Source organism: Lepisma saccharinum, chromosome 7, assembly GCF_977018435.1.
Source record: "Lepisma saccharinum chromosome 7, izLepSacc3.1, whole genome shotgun sequence".
Classification (NCBI taxonomy): domain Eukaryota; kingdom Metazoa; phylum Arthropoda; class Insecta; order Zygentoma; family Lepismatidae; genus Lepisma; species Lepisma saccharinum.
Genome location: NC_139235.1, coordinates 7,674,675 through 7,693,025, shown reverse-complemented (window position 1 = coordinate 7,693,025; position 18,351 = coordinate 7,674,675). Strand labels below are relative to the sequence as shown.

Here is an 18,351-nt window from a genome sequence, read left to right as displayed (position 1 = left end):
TCAAAATTCGGTCACGCACAGAGTGGAAATCGTGTCCGCAACGGAGACCGTGGACCTGGGCACCATGGGAGAACTTTTAGGTTTCGAGAACGACACAAAACTCGAAGCTGGCATCAAGCACGTAGCAACCAACATTCCTAAATTTCTAGCCATCGAGACTCTGAACGTACACTGCAACGTGGCCGAAGGCATGATCACGAAATCCTCGGACGGGTTGCTGGGAAGTCACAAGCAGACGGGAATCATAGCCACGTTCAAACCAAGTTCCGAGTTCATGGAACCGATCATCTACACGCCCTCTTCGCCGATCTATTTTCCAGTATGTCGCAACCGCATAGACGACATAGAGTTGGTGGTCACAAACGAGAAAGGAGACGTGGTGGATTTCGCAGGTGCCACGACGACGGCCATCGTGGAGATCAACGTATAATAAATAACACGCATAGTGAAAATGGAGCAAATCGAAAGTTACGAATTGCAATCTTTCCCTCCCAACCGTCGCACGTTCGCCAATCTCAACGAAGCGAACAGGGAGATCGAATACGACGTGGACGTAGGCGATGGGTTCGTTCATCCTCACAGAGCGGACCTCTACCTTCAATTCGACGTGGTGAAGAAGGAAAGCGGAGACGCGTTTCCGCCCAATGCAAATTTGATACTCGTGGACAACTTCGTGCCTCACCTGTTCTCGCAGGTGGAGGTGAGGAAACACAACACCGTCATAGACAGAATAGACTATCCAGGCATCACATCGACGGCAGTGGGAACATTGAAATTATCCAAAACGGACGCAGCATACTATCAAGCGGGAGGATTCGAAGCGGGGACCAAAATATCGACGAGAAGTCACACGGCGCTCTTTCCCATGCGTCTGCTGCCGGGATTCTTCTCGGACTACAAGGAGATCATGTGGAAGGGAGGACTGAGGGTCACGTTTCGAAGAGCGGCCAACGACAACGACGCACTGATGCGATACACCAACTTGAACGCCGACGGCACGCCGATAGCCAACACATTACCCGAAGCAGCCAAGTGCGTCATCCGGAGCATGGAGTTGAGAATGCCGATCGTGGAATACGAAACGAACTACGCCCTCAAGTACAAAGCGGAGATCTTGAAGAGTCCGCAGGTACCGATTCACTTTCACGGTTACCAGTGCGTGCAGAAGATGGCGTTGGGAAGTCACATGGAATTCGACGTGACGACGCAGTTCAACAACATACAGTTCGACATGCCAGATTTCGTCGTAGTGCTCTTTCAGACCGGGCGCGATAAGAATCAGGAAAAAGATTCCAGCAAATTCGACGACTGCAAAATCAAGAACGTTTATCTCAAGAATGGACGCAACGAAGTGTTCCCGCGCGAGAATTACAACCTCGACATGACAAAAGACGATTACCTCAAACTTTACGAAGCTTACACCTCTTTCAAACGCGTGACCGAGGGAAGCATGGACATGTACTACACGCCCAGCGAATTCAAAATCCGCAGGCCGATGTTCGTCATCAACACATCTAAGAGAAAGCAGGTGGTGGTCAACGATCGCACCAACATCAAGGTCGTCTGCGAGTTCCACGACGCGCTGCCTGCCGATACTCTATGCAGCGTCATCCTGATTGCAGAGAAGTCCTTCGTCCACGACGTGAAGAACGAGAGGGTGACGGAACAGTTTTAACATGTTTAACATCTTTTCTTGCACAAATAAGAAATTTTTTGTACTAGCACAATCAGTTACAATGGCACAATACGAATTTCACTAGTTCAGATCAGTTACAAATGTCAATTTCATTAGTTATCAGTTACAATATCTTTTTTTGCACTATAGCACGAGAGACAAATCAGAAAATTTGCACAAAAAAATTTGTTGTTGTTTTTACACAAAAAAATTAACAATAAAATTCTTTTTTTTATCGTTTCAGATGCTGTCGAAACATCAAAAACACATACACACACACTAGAAAAAAAAAGCATGCAATTTTATTTGTAACACACACACATACATTCTCCATCTTCATCAAGAAAATATTATAATAAACATAATTATTTTTATCTATATCTCACAATAAAACTCTATATCCAAAAATATTACAACATCAAAATAACACTAGAGTCGTTAGTACACGTTGCATGCATTACGGAGGTCCTCTGTAGAGTTTCATGGAAGTTTGAGAAAAAAAAAACACGCGAAACTCTACAGAGGTGTGGTTATCTAGAACCGCAGCCGTTAGAAAACCTTTTACTTTTTTTTGGTTGGGCACCACGCACCCTGGCGAGGTTATAGGGACCAGGAATCCTAAAAAACAACAATTATTATTTGTTTGTTTGCGTCACAATACGGAAATAATAAGAGGCACGCGCGTGCGCGTGTGTGGCACATCGTTCCCCCGAGAGAGGTTTACAAAGGTCACGATATATATAAACATTGGCCCCCGGAGACTTGGAAAAAATTTACGATAAGGTGCATTCGCTCACCACTGTTGCCAGCTATAGGTCTTTTAAATCTCTCTCTCTCTTCATCTTACAGCAACGTTGGCATATCTCTTTTTTTTAGTTGCAGGTGGTTTGCCAACACTCTCTAGTTAATAATGCTACATATTATACACACACACGCACACACATACTGTGTTGCCATCCATCCATCCATCTCTCTCTCTTTTACGGCAGTGTGTGTTTGTTGCCGGCTTTCCTTGCCCAGTGTATGTTACGCCAGTATATAAATTGGCTAAGCCTCAAAAAAGGTAGTAGCTTTTGCTAAGTAGGAAGAAAAAAAAGGCTGTAGGTAGGTGTTGGCAACACTGTCGGTTGTTTAACTCTTCCCCCTCTCTCTCTCCTCTCTCTTTTTTGTAAAAGGCTATGGCAAAAGTACCAGTAGGTTGGCAAAAATTGCTTTATGCACTGTAAGGCAAGCCTCAAGCAAGGTTGCCAGCTCCTTGCTTTAGGTTAGGTTAGACCAAGATAAAAACCTTGGTGACTTTTTCGAGTAAGGTGTTGGCAACACTGCGAGAAAATGGGGCTTGTGCCTTACAAGAGCAAACCATTAAGGCGAGCCCCACCGAGCCCCACTTTCGGTTGGTGAACTCTCTATTTGGGTCTACTGTCCGTCATTCCTTGTTTGACTGTTTACAGGATAAGTATGGAAAGATCAGACTCTTGATTATTTAGGAATAAAATTTCTAATCAAATTGTCGAAATTATGCTAAGAAACATTGAATGAAAAAAAACTATTAATTTTCTTTGAATCGTTTCAAGTGATAAAAATCAATATGAGGCCATCGAAAATAATAATGTTGATACCTCTGAATGCGCTTGTAACATAATTACATGAAGTGATTACTACATTATAGGAGAATGACAGCCAATCAGAAGCCACATATCGATGGAGCTTCTGCAGCACTATAAGGTTTGTAAATACCCTCCTAGGTTCGAATCCCGGCCTGGGCATGGATGTTTCAATTTCATCACATCATCACTCATCCCCATCTTCGCAAATTAGCCAAAAGTGGCACAAAAAGCGAAGTAAAATAAACCAAATCAATCAATGCAGGCAGGGGCGTAGATAGGATTTGGGGGGGGGGATCTTGGAGTATAAAGTGTATTGTTGGAAATTTGTTAGGGGAAAATAATCCTGAAATAACAACCTACAATGCATCTATAGTCTGACCCAAGAGTCTGTGAAACAAGCGAACTAAAACAAGTCCTCTGGGCAAGTACTGACTCCAGAGGGTTCGACCAATGAACGCGCGAGAGTGGAATTGAGTGCAAGGAAGGAATAACGCGACTGCAGCTACCAGCCGTTTGCAACAGCGCGCACTGCTTTGCTCCGCCCACTCGCTTTCTCCCTGTCTCTACCGTTATGCGCGGCATTTCTCCAAAAACTCCTGTGGCAGACTATATCACTATGTAAATTAATTATGAGTACAATATTCATAAATACTAATTTTGCCAGACATTAAACTCGCATAGAAAATTTAATATTTTAGCTATTTTTCAGACAGTACGTGCGAAATGTGATAACATTTGCGAGAAACAATAAAAACACTTGCAATGCAAAATTTACATTACGAGGGCGTGCTGAAAAGTAATGCCTCTTATTTTTTTTGTGATGGTCGAAAGACATTTTGCATTTTGAGCAATCATGCCATTGTACTCTTCAGACATTCCCCCTTCTCTATTCTAAGTTTCAAATTTCTATCACCAGGGGTTGCTGAACTAGAGCGAGGAAAATGGCAGCATGTAACCATACTATGTCGGTGCAACTGAAACTGCGTGTGGTGACCGAGTTTCTAACTGCAGAAAATGTGTCCCCCGTTTGACATTCATCAGAGACTGAAGGATTTTTATGGCAATGAAAGTGTAACGTCAGTACTGTATCATGTTGGGCTGTTCATGCTCACAGTGAAAACCCCTGCCGAGGAACTCTCAAACGTGTGTGACAAAGAACTTCTTGAGAGTTGAGAGTTCCTCGGCAGGGGTTTTCATTGTGAGCAAAAAAGGACAAATAGGATAATTTATGCAACATTTGCGGTTTCAGTTTTATTCTATTGCATAATATGAAAACAAGCAATAGCCAATCAACAATAGTTAATGTCATTTACGAATTCAGCATTCAAAAAATCATTATGATGATAATAAAATACCTTTTCACTTACCAGGAGAGAGGAAATTCTTGATTTTCCCTTTCGTTTTGGATTCAACCCACGAGTTAATCATCTGCCTCGCCGATTCGCTTTCTGAGAAATCCACTTCCTCTGTATCTGCAAGAAAGGATGTTTGTGCAGACAGACGAAAATCTTCCTCCACAGGGAAGTCTTGTCGGACGTAGAAATTGTTGGCGATGTCCAGCAGGTATCCTTCCTGTTCCTACAATAACAATAAAGAGAAAATAATGGATTTAATCGCAACGAGATTAATCACTGAAAGTATCTATACAAAGGAGACAAAGAATCAGGCGGCTGACACTATTTTAGCTTCCACTCACCGGCAATCTATATCCTGAAGTCCTGGCTTCCTTGCAATGCGTTATGCGTGTTGCCTAACTCTACGGCGATGTCCGAGCTTCAATAGCAACTTTTCAATAGGAAACTCTGCTATCGCCGGATTGTTAGGCAACACACGTAACGGGAAGTAAGTATTTTAGGATAGAGGTGTACAAGGGAAGAAGTTTCTCCCGTTTCTTACCTGTATACTCTGTAAGAGCCCCGAAAATTCATTCTTGATGAAGTCCCTGTCGTCAGGAAGCAAGATGGCGTCAGCAATCTGCCTCGCTGTTTCCCCTCTCGCCCCAGCGTGAGCCAGGCCCAGGATGATTTGAGCGCTCAGGGGCGACACGAACACATTCCCTGTTGTCTGGCTCACAAGCTAAATGGAATAAAGAACCACCGTCATTATGTGCAAGAACTAGATCACAATTGCAAGAGGCAAGACACAGTGTACTAAAATGTAGTCAAATGTACAGCCATGGACACTTCTGGGTTGTAATGATCAGTCAATTGGTAAGTGAACAATCGAAACCGATCGATACATATGTATTACTCAGAAATTACTTGAGATGTAAACATAAAACCTGACATACTGAAACATAATGAAATATAAAGAACCTTGCTCAGAGTATCCACCTGTTTGTGAGTTATTTGGCGAACCTTCGATATTCCAGAGACGAATAAAGCAACGAACATATGATTTGATGTTTTGTTGATAGAAAGTTAGGTACGGTTTGGTCCCCTATCTTCTGTTCACCTTTCATTCAAGGGTCTCTTCATCATTTGAAGAGATTAGTGAGATTGAAGTTTTAAGACTCAAATGACTATTCAATTCGTTAATTTAAAGATATTATGAGATCTGAGGCTTTAAGAATCTTTATTTTTATTTGTCGTTCTTGCGTTGTTTGTAGGTTAGATGTTAATGTCTGAATATGTTGAGGATCGAACTATCTGTTGATTGCTCCGTAACTACTACAGATATAAAAATAATACAGGGTGATTCTTATGGAACCGGCCATAGCCCTATAGTTTTTAACGTAATTTATGCATGATGTACCTTGGATAGTGTGCCGTTGATTGTGATCAGAGCATGTGTTGAAACTTGAAAGTGTCCTCCGTTTTCAAGGAGGCACATTCGCCGTGATTCTCCGGTGATGTTCCTGATTTCAGCCGAAATGTTGGAAGCTTGTAACGTACGCGGTTTGTTTGCATACACCATCTGCTTTAAACCCTACGTACGCTACAAGCTTTACAGGACAACATTTCGGCTGTAATCAGGAACTTCATTGGAGAAACACTGCGGCGATTGATTGATTGATTTGTTGTTTTAAGTCCACTTTATTCACAGGAAGGCTAATCGTGACTGGACCTACAGTTTAAAGTGGGATCCGAACCACTGTGCCATGTGCCTCCACCGGGTATCGAACCCGGGACCCCTTGATTACAAGGCGACGACGTTACCACTACGGAGAGGCCCCAACACTGCGGCGAGTCACGGTGAATGTCCAAACGCGGGTGAGGCGTGCCTCCTTGAAAACGGCGGACTCTTTCAAGTTTCTTCACATGCACTGATCACAGTCGAAGGCACACTAACCAAGGTACGTCAGGCATAAATTACATTAAAAACTATAGGGCCTATGGTATATTTTATATTACAGCTCATTTTGTCGGGCCGGTTCTATAAGAATCACCCTGTATAACGTGGAGTGAAGGGAACAGACTTACCAGATTCTAGTAATGGGATTTTTAGTATCTGGAAGAACGTGGCTCTCTGTTAGTGGAAGTAACGTGGTCTAACTTACCTTATACAATGAGAATGCAAACTTCGTGTTAGCGTTGGATGAAGAGGTGGAATTCTGTCCTGCTACTTCTGCTATGATCAGTACTATGGCTACACTGACCAGACGAAGGCCTAAAAGATACATGATATGAAATTGATTTTTGAGAAAGCAACCTATACAGAGTGAGCAGAACATATCCACAACTACCTTTTTATTATATTACATTTATATATATATATATATATACAGGGTGTTCATAAAGTCCCGGTACCATTACAAAAACATAGTCTGGAAACTACATTCAATAGAACAATGCTGTTGATTGCAAAATGAGCTACAACTCTCCATGTTTATATGCCTTACACCTCAATGTGCGCCCCTCTAGTTGCTCTCAGAACATGAAGGCGGTAATCCACTTCTGCCCATACACGCCCTAGCATATCACCAGTAACAGTTAGGATACTCTCCGTTATTCTTCTTCGAAGAGTAGCAACATCTGGAACAGGAGTGCGGTAAACACAATCTTTGACATACCCCCAGAAGAAGAAATCCAATTGTGTGATATCAGGAGAGCGCGGTGGCCAGGGAATAGGTCCATCACGACCTATCCACCTGCCAGGGAAATGCCTATCCAGAAGACGTCGAACATTCTAATGAAGAGGTTCCCAATCTTGTTGAAAAATTATGGTTGGCATTAAAACGTGGAGAGTTGTAGTTGATTTTGCAATCAACAGCATTGCATGTAGTTTCCGAGCTATGTTTTTTGTAGTGGTACCGGGACTTTATGAACACCTTGTATATATCGTATTACAAAAAAAATAATGTTTTAAGGTGCATCGAAAGGCTTGGAACACGATGTTTTAGTAACAATATGTTTAATATGTGGTACAACATGTCCTACCCATGGTTCCCAACCATAAGGTACAAGTGGCGCCATCTTGATTGCGAGCAGTTCAAATCGCTAACAGATCTAGCGTGAACCACTCTGAGAGGATTATCTATTAGTGTATTTTGAATAGAAAATACCCTATTCTCTAAATGATGATGACAATTCTTTCTTATCAGCGTGCAATGTTAATTTGACATTATCCATTGTCCAGCGTTTTCTCAACTTATGCTCATTCTAACTGCCGACTTCAGTAGCCGAGTAGCTGGCACATCGACGCCAGGAATTCCGGGTTCAGATCAGGCCTGAACATGTGTGTTCTTTGTGAGCGTCTATTCATAAATTTAATCACTCATTCTCATCGTCGCGATTAGCCAAAAGTGGCACAAAAGCAACGCTAAATAAAAATAAAACAAAGCATTCATTCTAAAGCCTGGATTACATTGGTCGAGTAGACGGGAGAGTAGCTGGAGCGAATAGGGTAAAACGAGCTACTCTCCCCGTGTAGTGGGGAGAGCATTGGAGCCAGTACTCACTCTCAGGACAGTCGAGTGTCTGTCCACGGAGGACAGCGACTCGACCGACCATTCGGTCAATGTAAACACTTTCTGAGGACAGTATAGAGTCTGTTAACAAACAGAATAAACTACGGGCGTATGAGGCTATGAGCGTAGGAGATAAGACTTGATGTATTTGGTTTAGGAGAAGTAAAATTAAAAATAAGGAATTTACGTTCTACGTACAACCAAGAAGATCGAAAGTAGAGAAATTAAGGAAATTAGTTTTCTTTCCAGACATGTCCTCCTCGTGTATTGTATTCATTTCTCGTTAAAAAAAAGTGTGTGAACCGTTTCAGAACTTTATTTTTAAATCGTCAACGACGTCAATGGGTTCATTCTGTCGAAAGAGCACCAAACAGCTGCAGCCACTCTCCCACTTTGCTGGAGTCGAGTAGAAAGTGTGTAAATAGCTAATCTCCGTAGAAGGGTCGAGTCGAGCAGACAGGCCAGTAACTAGTTCCAGTAACTCTCCCGCTTACATGAACAATGTAAACCAGCCTTAACATTACGTTTTGAGGGATCATTTCTTATCCCGTCTTCAAGTGAACAATTTATTGTTTACCGGTGGTGGTGATCGAACGCAAGACAGACCTGTAATATTTCTACAAAAAAAAAAAAGTACATGCACTGGAAAAAGTACACCATGGGTTCAATCTACATTATTTTCACAGGAGAAGCAGTGAATCCAACTTCTTTCAGCCAACCTCTGTGGCGGAGTGGTTAGCACAGCGTGCTACGACGCCAAGGGTGGAGGGTTCGAATCCCGGTCTGGGCAAGGGTGTTTCTTTATGATTGTCCCTTCACCAATTTCATCATCACTCATTCCAGGCCCGTAACAAGGGGAGGGGCCATGACCCCCCCCCTCGAACCATGAAAAAGTTTTATTTGAACTTGTAAAAAGCTACGAATATCGACGACTTGTCGAATTTGTAAAGAAATGCATTTTGTTCTTGCATAAATGTTGTGTAGAGAGGCAGGATCCAGAAGCCTGCAGTCTGCAATATTGGGTAGTTTCAGTTTAAAGGCTACCCGAGACGAAAATGTCTCTTTCTCTTTAGTTAACTCACATTGACATTTCTTTACTGTAATAATAATTGGTAATACAGTATAATTTAATTTCTAAATATATTATTCTCTAAACATAGAATTATCGTCGCCCTTCAATGGTGCTGGCCCCTCCCTTAAAAAACGCTGGGTACGGGCCTGGCTCATTCTCATCTTCGCGATTAACCAAAAGTGTCAGAAAAGCGAAGTAAGATAAATTAAACAATTCAAACAATGAACCAACTTCTTTAAACTTATCTTTCGCAAATACTGTATAAAGCAAGAAGTACACAAATAAATGCATTATACAAATGTTATAAAACCTTTATAAGTACTGTTAATGGTTAGGACTGATCCAAAAACATAAACGGTGAAAGTTAATACACTCTTAAATGTTGCTACTCAAACATCAGCAGGTCTCCCCGATAGCATAGTGGTAACGTTGTCGCCTTGTAATCAAGGGATCCCAGGTTCGATACCTGGTTGAGGTTCATTGCACAGTGGTTTGGATCCAGAGGCGTCTCGTGAACGCATGCGGTGCTTGCTGCGCATGCGTCAATTGTGGGAAAAAGGATAGCCTGCTCTGCGACGACATTAATGAGCATTTCTACATTCTAATTTCTTTATATAGGAGAAGTATTTATTTTACACGAGAGCGCTCAACTAAGCTTATATTACATTTCTTGGATCTGAAGTGAAAGAAAGTAATTATTTTACAATACTAACAATTGACGCATGCGTCATTTCAGATCCAAGAAATTAAGCTTAGTTCAGCGCTCTCGTGTAAAATAAATACTTCTCCTATATGAAGAAATTAGAATGTAGAATTGCTCATGAATGTCGTCGCAGAGCAAGCTGTCCTTTTTTCCACAATTGACGCATGCGCAGCATGCACCACATGCGTTCAGGAGACGCCACTGTTTGGATCCCACTTTAAACTGTAGATACAGTCCTGATTAGCCTATCTGTGCATAAAGTGGATTTAACACATCAATTCAAATTCTACCAACACCAAGTTTGTACAGTCAACGGCAAAGATACTGGTAAGCAAATTGTCCACAGCTATTTTCATTACTTTTTTATTCTACATCCTGTGTTGTTTTAAGGAATCAAACTATGTTGGTTCGAAGCAGGCATTGTTCTCTGCTTATTGACGTCTTTATTTCACTTATTTGTCAACACATTGTGTAATTCAACCGAATGAAAATGGTGGTGGGCAATTCGCCTACTGTTTCTTTCGCCGTTGGGTGTACTACATGTAAGGTTGACAATACGGCGTCACTATTAACGCCGCCGTAGACTACAAAGGCTATAACCACGGCTATTAGCAAAACATAAGCAACATCTCCAATCGCAATCTAAAAGCACTGAAAAACCAACACAAAAGCTTCCGAACAAAACGTCTAGTACTTACCACACTGAAACCTCCTTCGAGGCAGTTGTTCAGAAGAGACCATTGTTCGCAGCTGCAAGAAGCGAACTGCCTGTATTCGACGATTCCTCGTGCAGTCAAAACTAATGGCTTGCTCGTAGAATTTTACAGCAGTCAGCATTGGACTGATTTTATCATCACGAAATCGGCACTCGTTCATTGTTAGATAGTATTAGCTTCTCCAAGGTAGCGCTCCCCAATAAGACACGGTGTTCTGTAACCAAATTATGTCCATTGTCTGCTGTTAAGTTCAATGTAGCAGCGCTTACGATGTTACGAATTAATTCCCAAAAGATGTCGTAAGCATATCTTTTAAAGGAAATGAAACAGCTGAAGATAAGGATATCACCTTTCGCAAATTCTTTGGTTTAGTGTCGGTGTGTTTCTATAGAAGTTCGTTTTAAGTACAGCTTGTTTGTAGAACCCATCCCAGATTGGGAGAAATGCAGGGTGTCTGAAAAGTATATTTCGATATTAAACCTTCCATAACAAATAAGATTTGGTACTGTTTTTGTAGATAAAATAATAAATCTCAATGCTCTATTACGTTTGATTATTTTTGAAAATTTTATTTTGTATTATATTCTATGTTATCCTAAATTATCTATTGTAGTTTTATGGTTGTAAGTGATTATAAAAGTGTTATAAATGGAAGATATCTGTAGCCTACTTCAACACTAGAAGGGGTGACTTTCCAGTAAGCACACAAATGTCAATCTCTCTTCCAGATAGTACAGTGGGATACATAAGTATTACCAAGCAAATTGTCCATCAGCATGTTTATTACCTTTGTTTTACGCAATCAGAACTACAAGAATTGATACAAAACGCCAAATAAGTTGCTGACAATCTTTACACGTCGCCAATACTGAAGAGCGCATTGATTAATAATACGCAGGATACAGGGGGAATATTAATTAAAATAGACGTGGACATTTTGCCGAGCAATACTTGTGCATCTCACTATACATCATAGGCGCAGTTTTGCCTGTCCGCTTGGGGGGCTAGCTGTGGCTAACTTTATTCATGCTTTTATCCATCACGGGCATTCTCCTTGGAAGAGAGGTGATCCCCACGTCATCTTATGCCAAATAAATGGAATTGTTAAAAGGAATAAATACGCTAGATGGTTGCAAATTTATTAAAGAACACATTTCTTGATCATGATACTGAACAAATTATAATGCTGCAAGACATTTGAAAGCACAATTTACATAGGTAATGGAATAGTAAAAATTTAAATTTCCTTAATTTCTTTCTTGCAAAGATTAAACTTCTGTACTAAACCTCAGTCATTAAGATTGCGTCAACCGTTTATATACACTTTTTCCAAAAATTTGGTCCATCATAATTCTGTGGTTATTAGTATGTGTAGACTACATAATAGTATTGTTAAGGATAAAATTGATGTAGATTTTGCATTCCCTTACGCAAAGTACATATCAGTAATAAAGCTATCAGCTACTATTCAAGACAAAGTTAAGATTTAACGATAAATGGTATTTCATTTTCTTATTTTTATGTTGTGTATTGTATGTATTGAATTGCACTTAACGTTATGGATTTGTATCTTGTCTTTTATGTTTATATGTTCGATAATCTGAAAAATTTCAAAATGAGAGTTGGGTGTTTATCTCTTTTGTTTAGTGCGGGTTTTAATATGGATTTTCGTTATACTGTTTTGCTACCTTCATTTGGTGCAAAGGTACATAAACCTTAAACTTAAAACTCAGCTAGCTTATCTACAGGGTAGGGTTCTTTGTAGACAACGAAACCAGACAGGATGCCTTCCAATGGAGACGTTTAAACGAATATATTATGTAAACACAGGATACATGGAGTAAGAATTTTACATGATAAGCTACATTCTTCTATAATTTTCTCGTTAGTCAATTTTCATCTCAATATTCTTTTTATTATTTATTTTCTTTATTTGGATATTCTTCTATATGTACTTCCTTCGTAGTGGGCAGATCTGGATCGGGACTTCCTTCTCAATGGGCGGTCTGGACTTCCCTCTTAATGGACGTTCTGGGTCGGGACTTCCTTCTTGATATGGAGGATCTGGACTTCCCTCTTAATGGACGTTCTGGATCGGGACTTCCTTCTTGGTGGACGGTCAGGATCGTAACTTCCTTCTCAATGGACAGTCTGGATCTAGACTTCCTTCTCAATATGGAGGATCTGGACTTCCCTCTGGATTTCAATTTATTTCGGTTTTGACTATTTAACGAATTCCTTTATCCTTTTCCAACTTTTTCCTCTAAGCTTTGGGAATAATACTAATATCCTCCCTTGGGGCTTCGATCGGAACGCGCCACCACTAACTAGGTGCAACAGAGTGTATACTTGTTGCAGCCGATTGACATGCGCATCCAAGTAGGTGCTACAGTTAAACTGCGCAACCAAAAAGTGCTGTGGGGCGTCGATCAGAACGCGCTCGCCACTGATGTAAACAAAATTTCCCCTATAGGAATGGTAAATCAATCTAACAGATTCGAGATCTGTTCAAAGACACAAACTTGTATCAGTGCTTTGACTTCCTTAATTTTCATATTAACTTACATGTGATAACTGATTTGATTTATAAAATATATATGTTAATTTACTTCTTTCATATTTATTCTTTGTCTTCTTATAATATATTCTATTGTTTTTCATCTTTCCAATTTGCTTTGTTCTTATTTATAGAGTTATTCACATATATTATGCCAATTCTTAACCTTGCACGCCTGGTGCTGCCACCTCTATTCGTCTTTGGCAAACTATTCACATTACTTGGTCCTATTGGGTACGTAACACAATATTCCCCCCGTTGGCCATAAAAAAAAATTCTCGTAATATATATATGCAGATACAATTTTTTTTTCAAATTATATATGTACAAATCTATTATTTCTTCTTGATGCTTTCTTTCTTCTCTTCTGTACTATTATATCTTCTAATGTTGTCTAAATTCTCTCTCTTCTTTCTATTTTTTGTTTCTAGATATCTTATCACCACGTTCCAGAAAAATTCGTGACCTCTTCAATTATTTTTAGTTACAAAATATAATTCTTCAATAGTTCACCTCCTACAAGTCTGCTCGTCTAATCTCTCCAAGATAGTATTTACCTGACGATGTCCTGCCAAAAAGTAATTTTCGTTTCACCCTTTTCTTCTTTCAGCAATATCTCTACAGATTATCAGTTAGCTCAGATTTTTCCATTTCGAAGAACTCTCTCTGTTCTCTAAGTTGACCATATACGTGTTTCCATCAGCTACAATAATTCTTCACATCAGCCTGAACTTTCATATCAGCATGTATCTAGATATATTTATTTCCTGGGATTACAACCCAATTCTCGGAATACGACAGATTCTTCTTCAACTTCTGGGATTACAACCCATTTCATTTGCACTTTTCTAAATACACGATGACCTTTAATCGTCTAAGCTTACAAAGAATATATTTTACTGATACTATTCGATCTTCTTTCATATTTTCTTCTCCTTTTCCTGAGAGTTTTCTTCATGATTAACTTCCTTCTGTGCCTAACTGTTCTCTTCTTTCTCTTCTGTTCGTACAATTGAAAAGTTTACATCCATTTTCCATATTACTTTCTTTGGCATCTCTTCTTTTTACAGGTTTGATCAATGGAGTGGTGACATAAATTAGCACTCATTATTCTTTCTTAAGATATCACTTGCAGAATAGATTTTCCTCCAACGATGGGTATTATATATATATATCTTCTTACAGGAACTAACATTAAAGAACTAAAATTTTCTTCTTTCCAATAAATCATTATCATTTGCCCAAACTTATAATTCCACGAATTTTTCTTCTGGTGAACTGGAACTTTTTCAGACAACTTTAATAATTCTAGAAACGTACGCTTGCCAGTCTGTAAATCATAACATCTCCTTCCTTTGTACTATTAAGTCTTATTTGTTCCTTCCGATTCTTTCAAATACGCGTTGCTTGTCAATGTCTTGTTTTCCTTTTCTCTTCCTCTTTTCTTTTCTTTCTTCTATTTTCTTTTCTATTCTTCTGAAGATCCTTCTTCCTCCTCTTCCAACTTTCTTCCAGTAAAGAAATTACTTTCATTTCTCTCTTCTTCCAATCTGGTTTCTGCCAAGATTTCTTCTTACGTTCTACATCTTCATCAAATGCATGCTCTCCTTGTCTTTTCCGTCTCGTCTTCTTCTTCCTTCTCTTTGGCGAAGTAGCATCAGAATCCATTTGATCTATGCCGACCCTTCTTTTCATATTCTTAACTTTCTTCAGGTTCTTTTCTATTTTTAATTTCTTTCTCTTCTTCTTCTTCCATGTCTTTACGTGAATATATCTAAATTTCATTTTACTTTTCTTCTTTCTTTGTTTACATCTTCGGTTAGGCGTATGCTTCTTTTCTTCCTCCGTCAGAGACTCGTCACTGGAAATTTCTTCTTTCATCTTCATTTCGACATTGATCTCTTCATCATTACATTGACAACTAAATTTTTCATCTCTTTCTATTCCTCTTTCTTCTTCTTCTATTTTCTCATCTTCCACTTCTTTGACCTCTTTAAGTTCCTGAGTGTTTTCTTCTCGTAATTTTATAGCTACTTCTTCTATCTTGCTGTCATACTTGTCATTGGAACTTTCTTCTTTCATCTTCCAACTTCTATCTTCTATCAGGACCTTCGATTCTTCTATCTTGTCTTCGTTTACTTCTATTCTGGAAACGGCTACTTCTGTCTTGCTGTCATTTTCTTCTGTTCTTGAAACTGCTACTTCTATCTTATCTTCGTTTTCTGCTATTCTGGAAGATACTGCTTCTATTTGCGATTCATTTTCAACAATTTTTCTTTCCATACTGTCGGTTCTGTGTATATTCTCCTCTCTAAGTTTTGAAACTTCTTCCTTGATCGTCCTATTTATATCCACGCTTTTGTTTTCAATTAGCAATGTTGTTTCTTCTATCTTCTTTTCCAATGATCTTCTATTTGCTTCACATGTCTCGGTTATTTTCTCGTACATTTTCTTGCTTTCATTTCTTACTGCTTCTAATTTTCTACTATTTTCGTCGAGCCTTTCTTTCACTTCCTTGCTATTTTCTTCTAACTTTTCTTTTACTTCTCTGTTGTTCTCTTCCGCCTTTCTATTACTTTCTTCTAACTTTTCTTCTAATTTCTCTTCTAATCTTTGTGCGTTAACTTCCATTTGCATTGACATCTTTTGAAACAATTCTATTAAGTTTATTTCTTCTGTCTTCTTTTGTTTTTCTTTCAACTTTTCTTTCTTGCAGTTCTTACCTACGTATCCTTCTTCCCTTTCGCTTATTGATATATATTTTTCCTTTCTTATTCCTTCGCACATCCAATGTCTCATTTCTTTACATGTGGTACAAACAATAATTTCTTCTTTGTTTCCTTCCTCTCCGCAACAAATGAAAGTTTCCCTATTTTCTCTGTCTTCCTTCATTGTAGCTTCTCCATTCTCATTTCCATCTTTATCCTTTTCCTCCATTTTCAATTATTCTTTCTCTCTTCGCTGTCTGGTTCCTAATTCTCTAGCCCCAAAAGTTGGTCGCCATTTATTCATGCTACCTTCATTTGGTGCAAAGGTACATAAACCTTAAACTTAAAACTCAGCTAGCTTATCTACAGGGTAGGGTTCTTTGTAGACAACGAAACCAGACAGGATGCCTTCCAATGGAGACGTTTAAACGAATATATTATGTAAACACAGGATACATGGAGTAAGAATTTTACATGATAAGCTACATTCTTCTATAATTTTCTCGTTAGTCAATTTTCATCTCAATATTCTTTTTATTATTTATTTTCTTTATTTGGATATTCTTCTATATGTACTTCCTTCGTAGTGGGCAGATCTGGATCGGGACTTCCTTCTCAATGGGCGGTCTGGACTTCCCTCTTAATGGACGTTCTGGGTCGGGACTTCCTTCTTGATATGGAGGATCTGGACTTCCCTCTTAATGGACGTTCTGGATCGGGACTTCCTTCTTGGTGGACGGTCAGGATCGTAACTTCCTTCTCAATGGACAGTCTGGATCTAGACTTCCTTCTCAATATGGAGGATCTGGACTTCCCTCTGGATTTCAATTTATTTCGGTTTTGACTATTTAACGAATTCCTTTATCCTTTTCCAACTTTTTCCTCTAAGCTTTGGGAATAATACTAATATCCTCCCTTGGGGCTTCGATCGGAACGCGCCACCACTAACTAGGTGCAACAGAGTGTATACTTGTTGCAGCCGATTGACATGCGCATCCAAGTAGGTGCTACAGTTAAACTGCGCAACCAAAAAGTGCTGTGGGGCGTCGATCAGAACGCGCTCGCCACTGATGTAAACAAAATTTCCCCTATAGGAATGGTAAATCAATCTAACAGATTCGAGATCTGTTCAAAGACACAAACTTGTATCAGTGCTTTGACTTCCTTAATTTTCATATTAACTTACATGTGATAACTGATTTGATTTATAAAATATATATGTTAATTTACTTCTTTCATATTTATTCTTTGTCTTCTTATAATATATTCTATTGTTTTTCATCTTTCCAATTTGCTTTGTTCTTATTTATAGAGTTATTCACATATATTATGCCAATTCTTAACCTTGCACGCCTGGTGCTGCCACCTCTATTCGTCTTTGGCAAACTATTCACATTACTTGGTCCTATTGGGTACGTAACACAATATTCCCCCCGTTGGCCATAAAAAAAAATTCTCGTAATATATATATGCAGATACAATTTTTTTTTCAAATTATATATGTACAAATCTATTATTTCTTCTTGATGCTTTCTTTCTTCTCTTCTGTACTATTATATCTTCTAATGTTGTCTAAATTCTCTCTCTTCTTTCTATTTTTTGTTTCTAGATATCTTATCACCACGTTCCAGAAAAATTCGTGACCTCTTCAATTATTTTTAGTTACAAAATATAATTCTTCAATAGTTCACCTCCTACAAGTCTGCTCGTCTAATCTCTCCAAGATAGTATTTACCTGACGATGTCCTGCCAAAAAGTAATTTTCGTTTCACCCTTTTCTTCTTTCAGCAATATCTCTACAGATTATCAGTTAGCTCAGATTTTTCCATTTCGAAGAACTCTCTCTGTTCTCTAAGTTGACCATATACGTGTTTCCATCAGCTACAATAATTCTTCACATCAGCCTGAACTTTCATATCAGCATGTATCTAGATATATTTATTTCCTGGGATTACAACCCAATTCTCGGAATACGACAGATTCTTCTTCAACTTCTGGGATTACAACCCATTTCATTTGCACTTTTCTAAATACACGATGACCTTTAATCGTCTAAGCTTACAAAGAATATATTTTACTGATACTATTCGATCTTCTTTCATATTTTCTTCTCCTTTTCCTGAGAGTTTTCTTCATGATTAACTTCCTTCTGTGCCTAACTGTTCTCTTCTTTCTCTTCTGTTCGTACAATTGAAAAGTTTACATCCATTTTCCATATTACTTTCTTTGGCATCTCTTCTTTTTACAGGTTTGATCAATGGAGTGGTGACATAAATTAGCACTCATTATTCTTTCTTAAGATATCACTTGCAGAATAGATTTTCCTCCAACGATGGGTATTATATATATATATCTTCTTACAGGAACTAACATTAAAGAACTAAAATTTTCTTCTTTCCAATAA

The 18,351-nt window shown here is 39.0% G+C and overlaps 1 protein-coding gene across 1 annotated transcript in view; it reads right to left on the bottom strand.

Annotated features, from left to right (window-relative positions):
- The window catches only part of LOC145989702 (iris-like), a 60,459-nt gene extending 49,602 nt beyond the window's left edge, over positions 1–10,857 (bottom strand). The window contains exons 1-4 of the mRNA XM_083124939.1: positions 10,665–10,857; positions 6,782–6,891; positions 5,179–5,358; positions 4,650–4,860 (exon numbers count right to left, since the gene is read on the bottom strand). Coding sequence (XP_082981065.1) covers positions 4,650–4,860; positions 5,179–5,358; positions 6,782–6,891; positions 10,665–10,842 — 679 coding nt within the window. The 5' untranslated portion in view covers positions 10,843–10,857. The remainder of the gene's footprint in view (positions 1–4,649; positions 4,861–5,178; positions 5,359–6,781; positions 6,892–10,664) is intronic.
- Between the last annotated feature and the right edge of the window lie 7,494 nt (positions 10,858–18,351).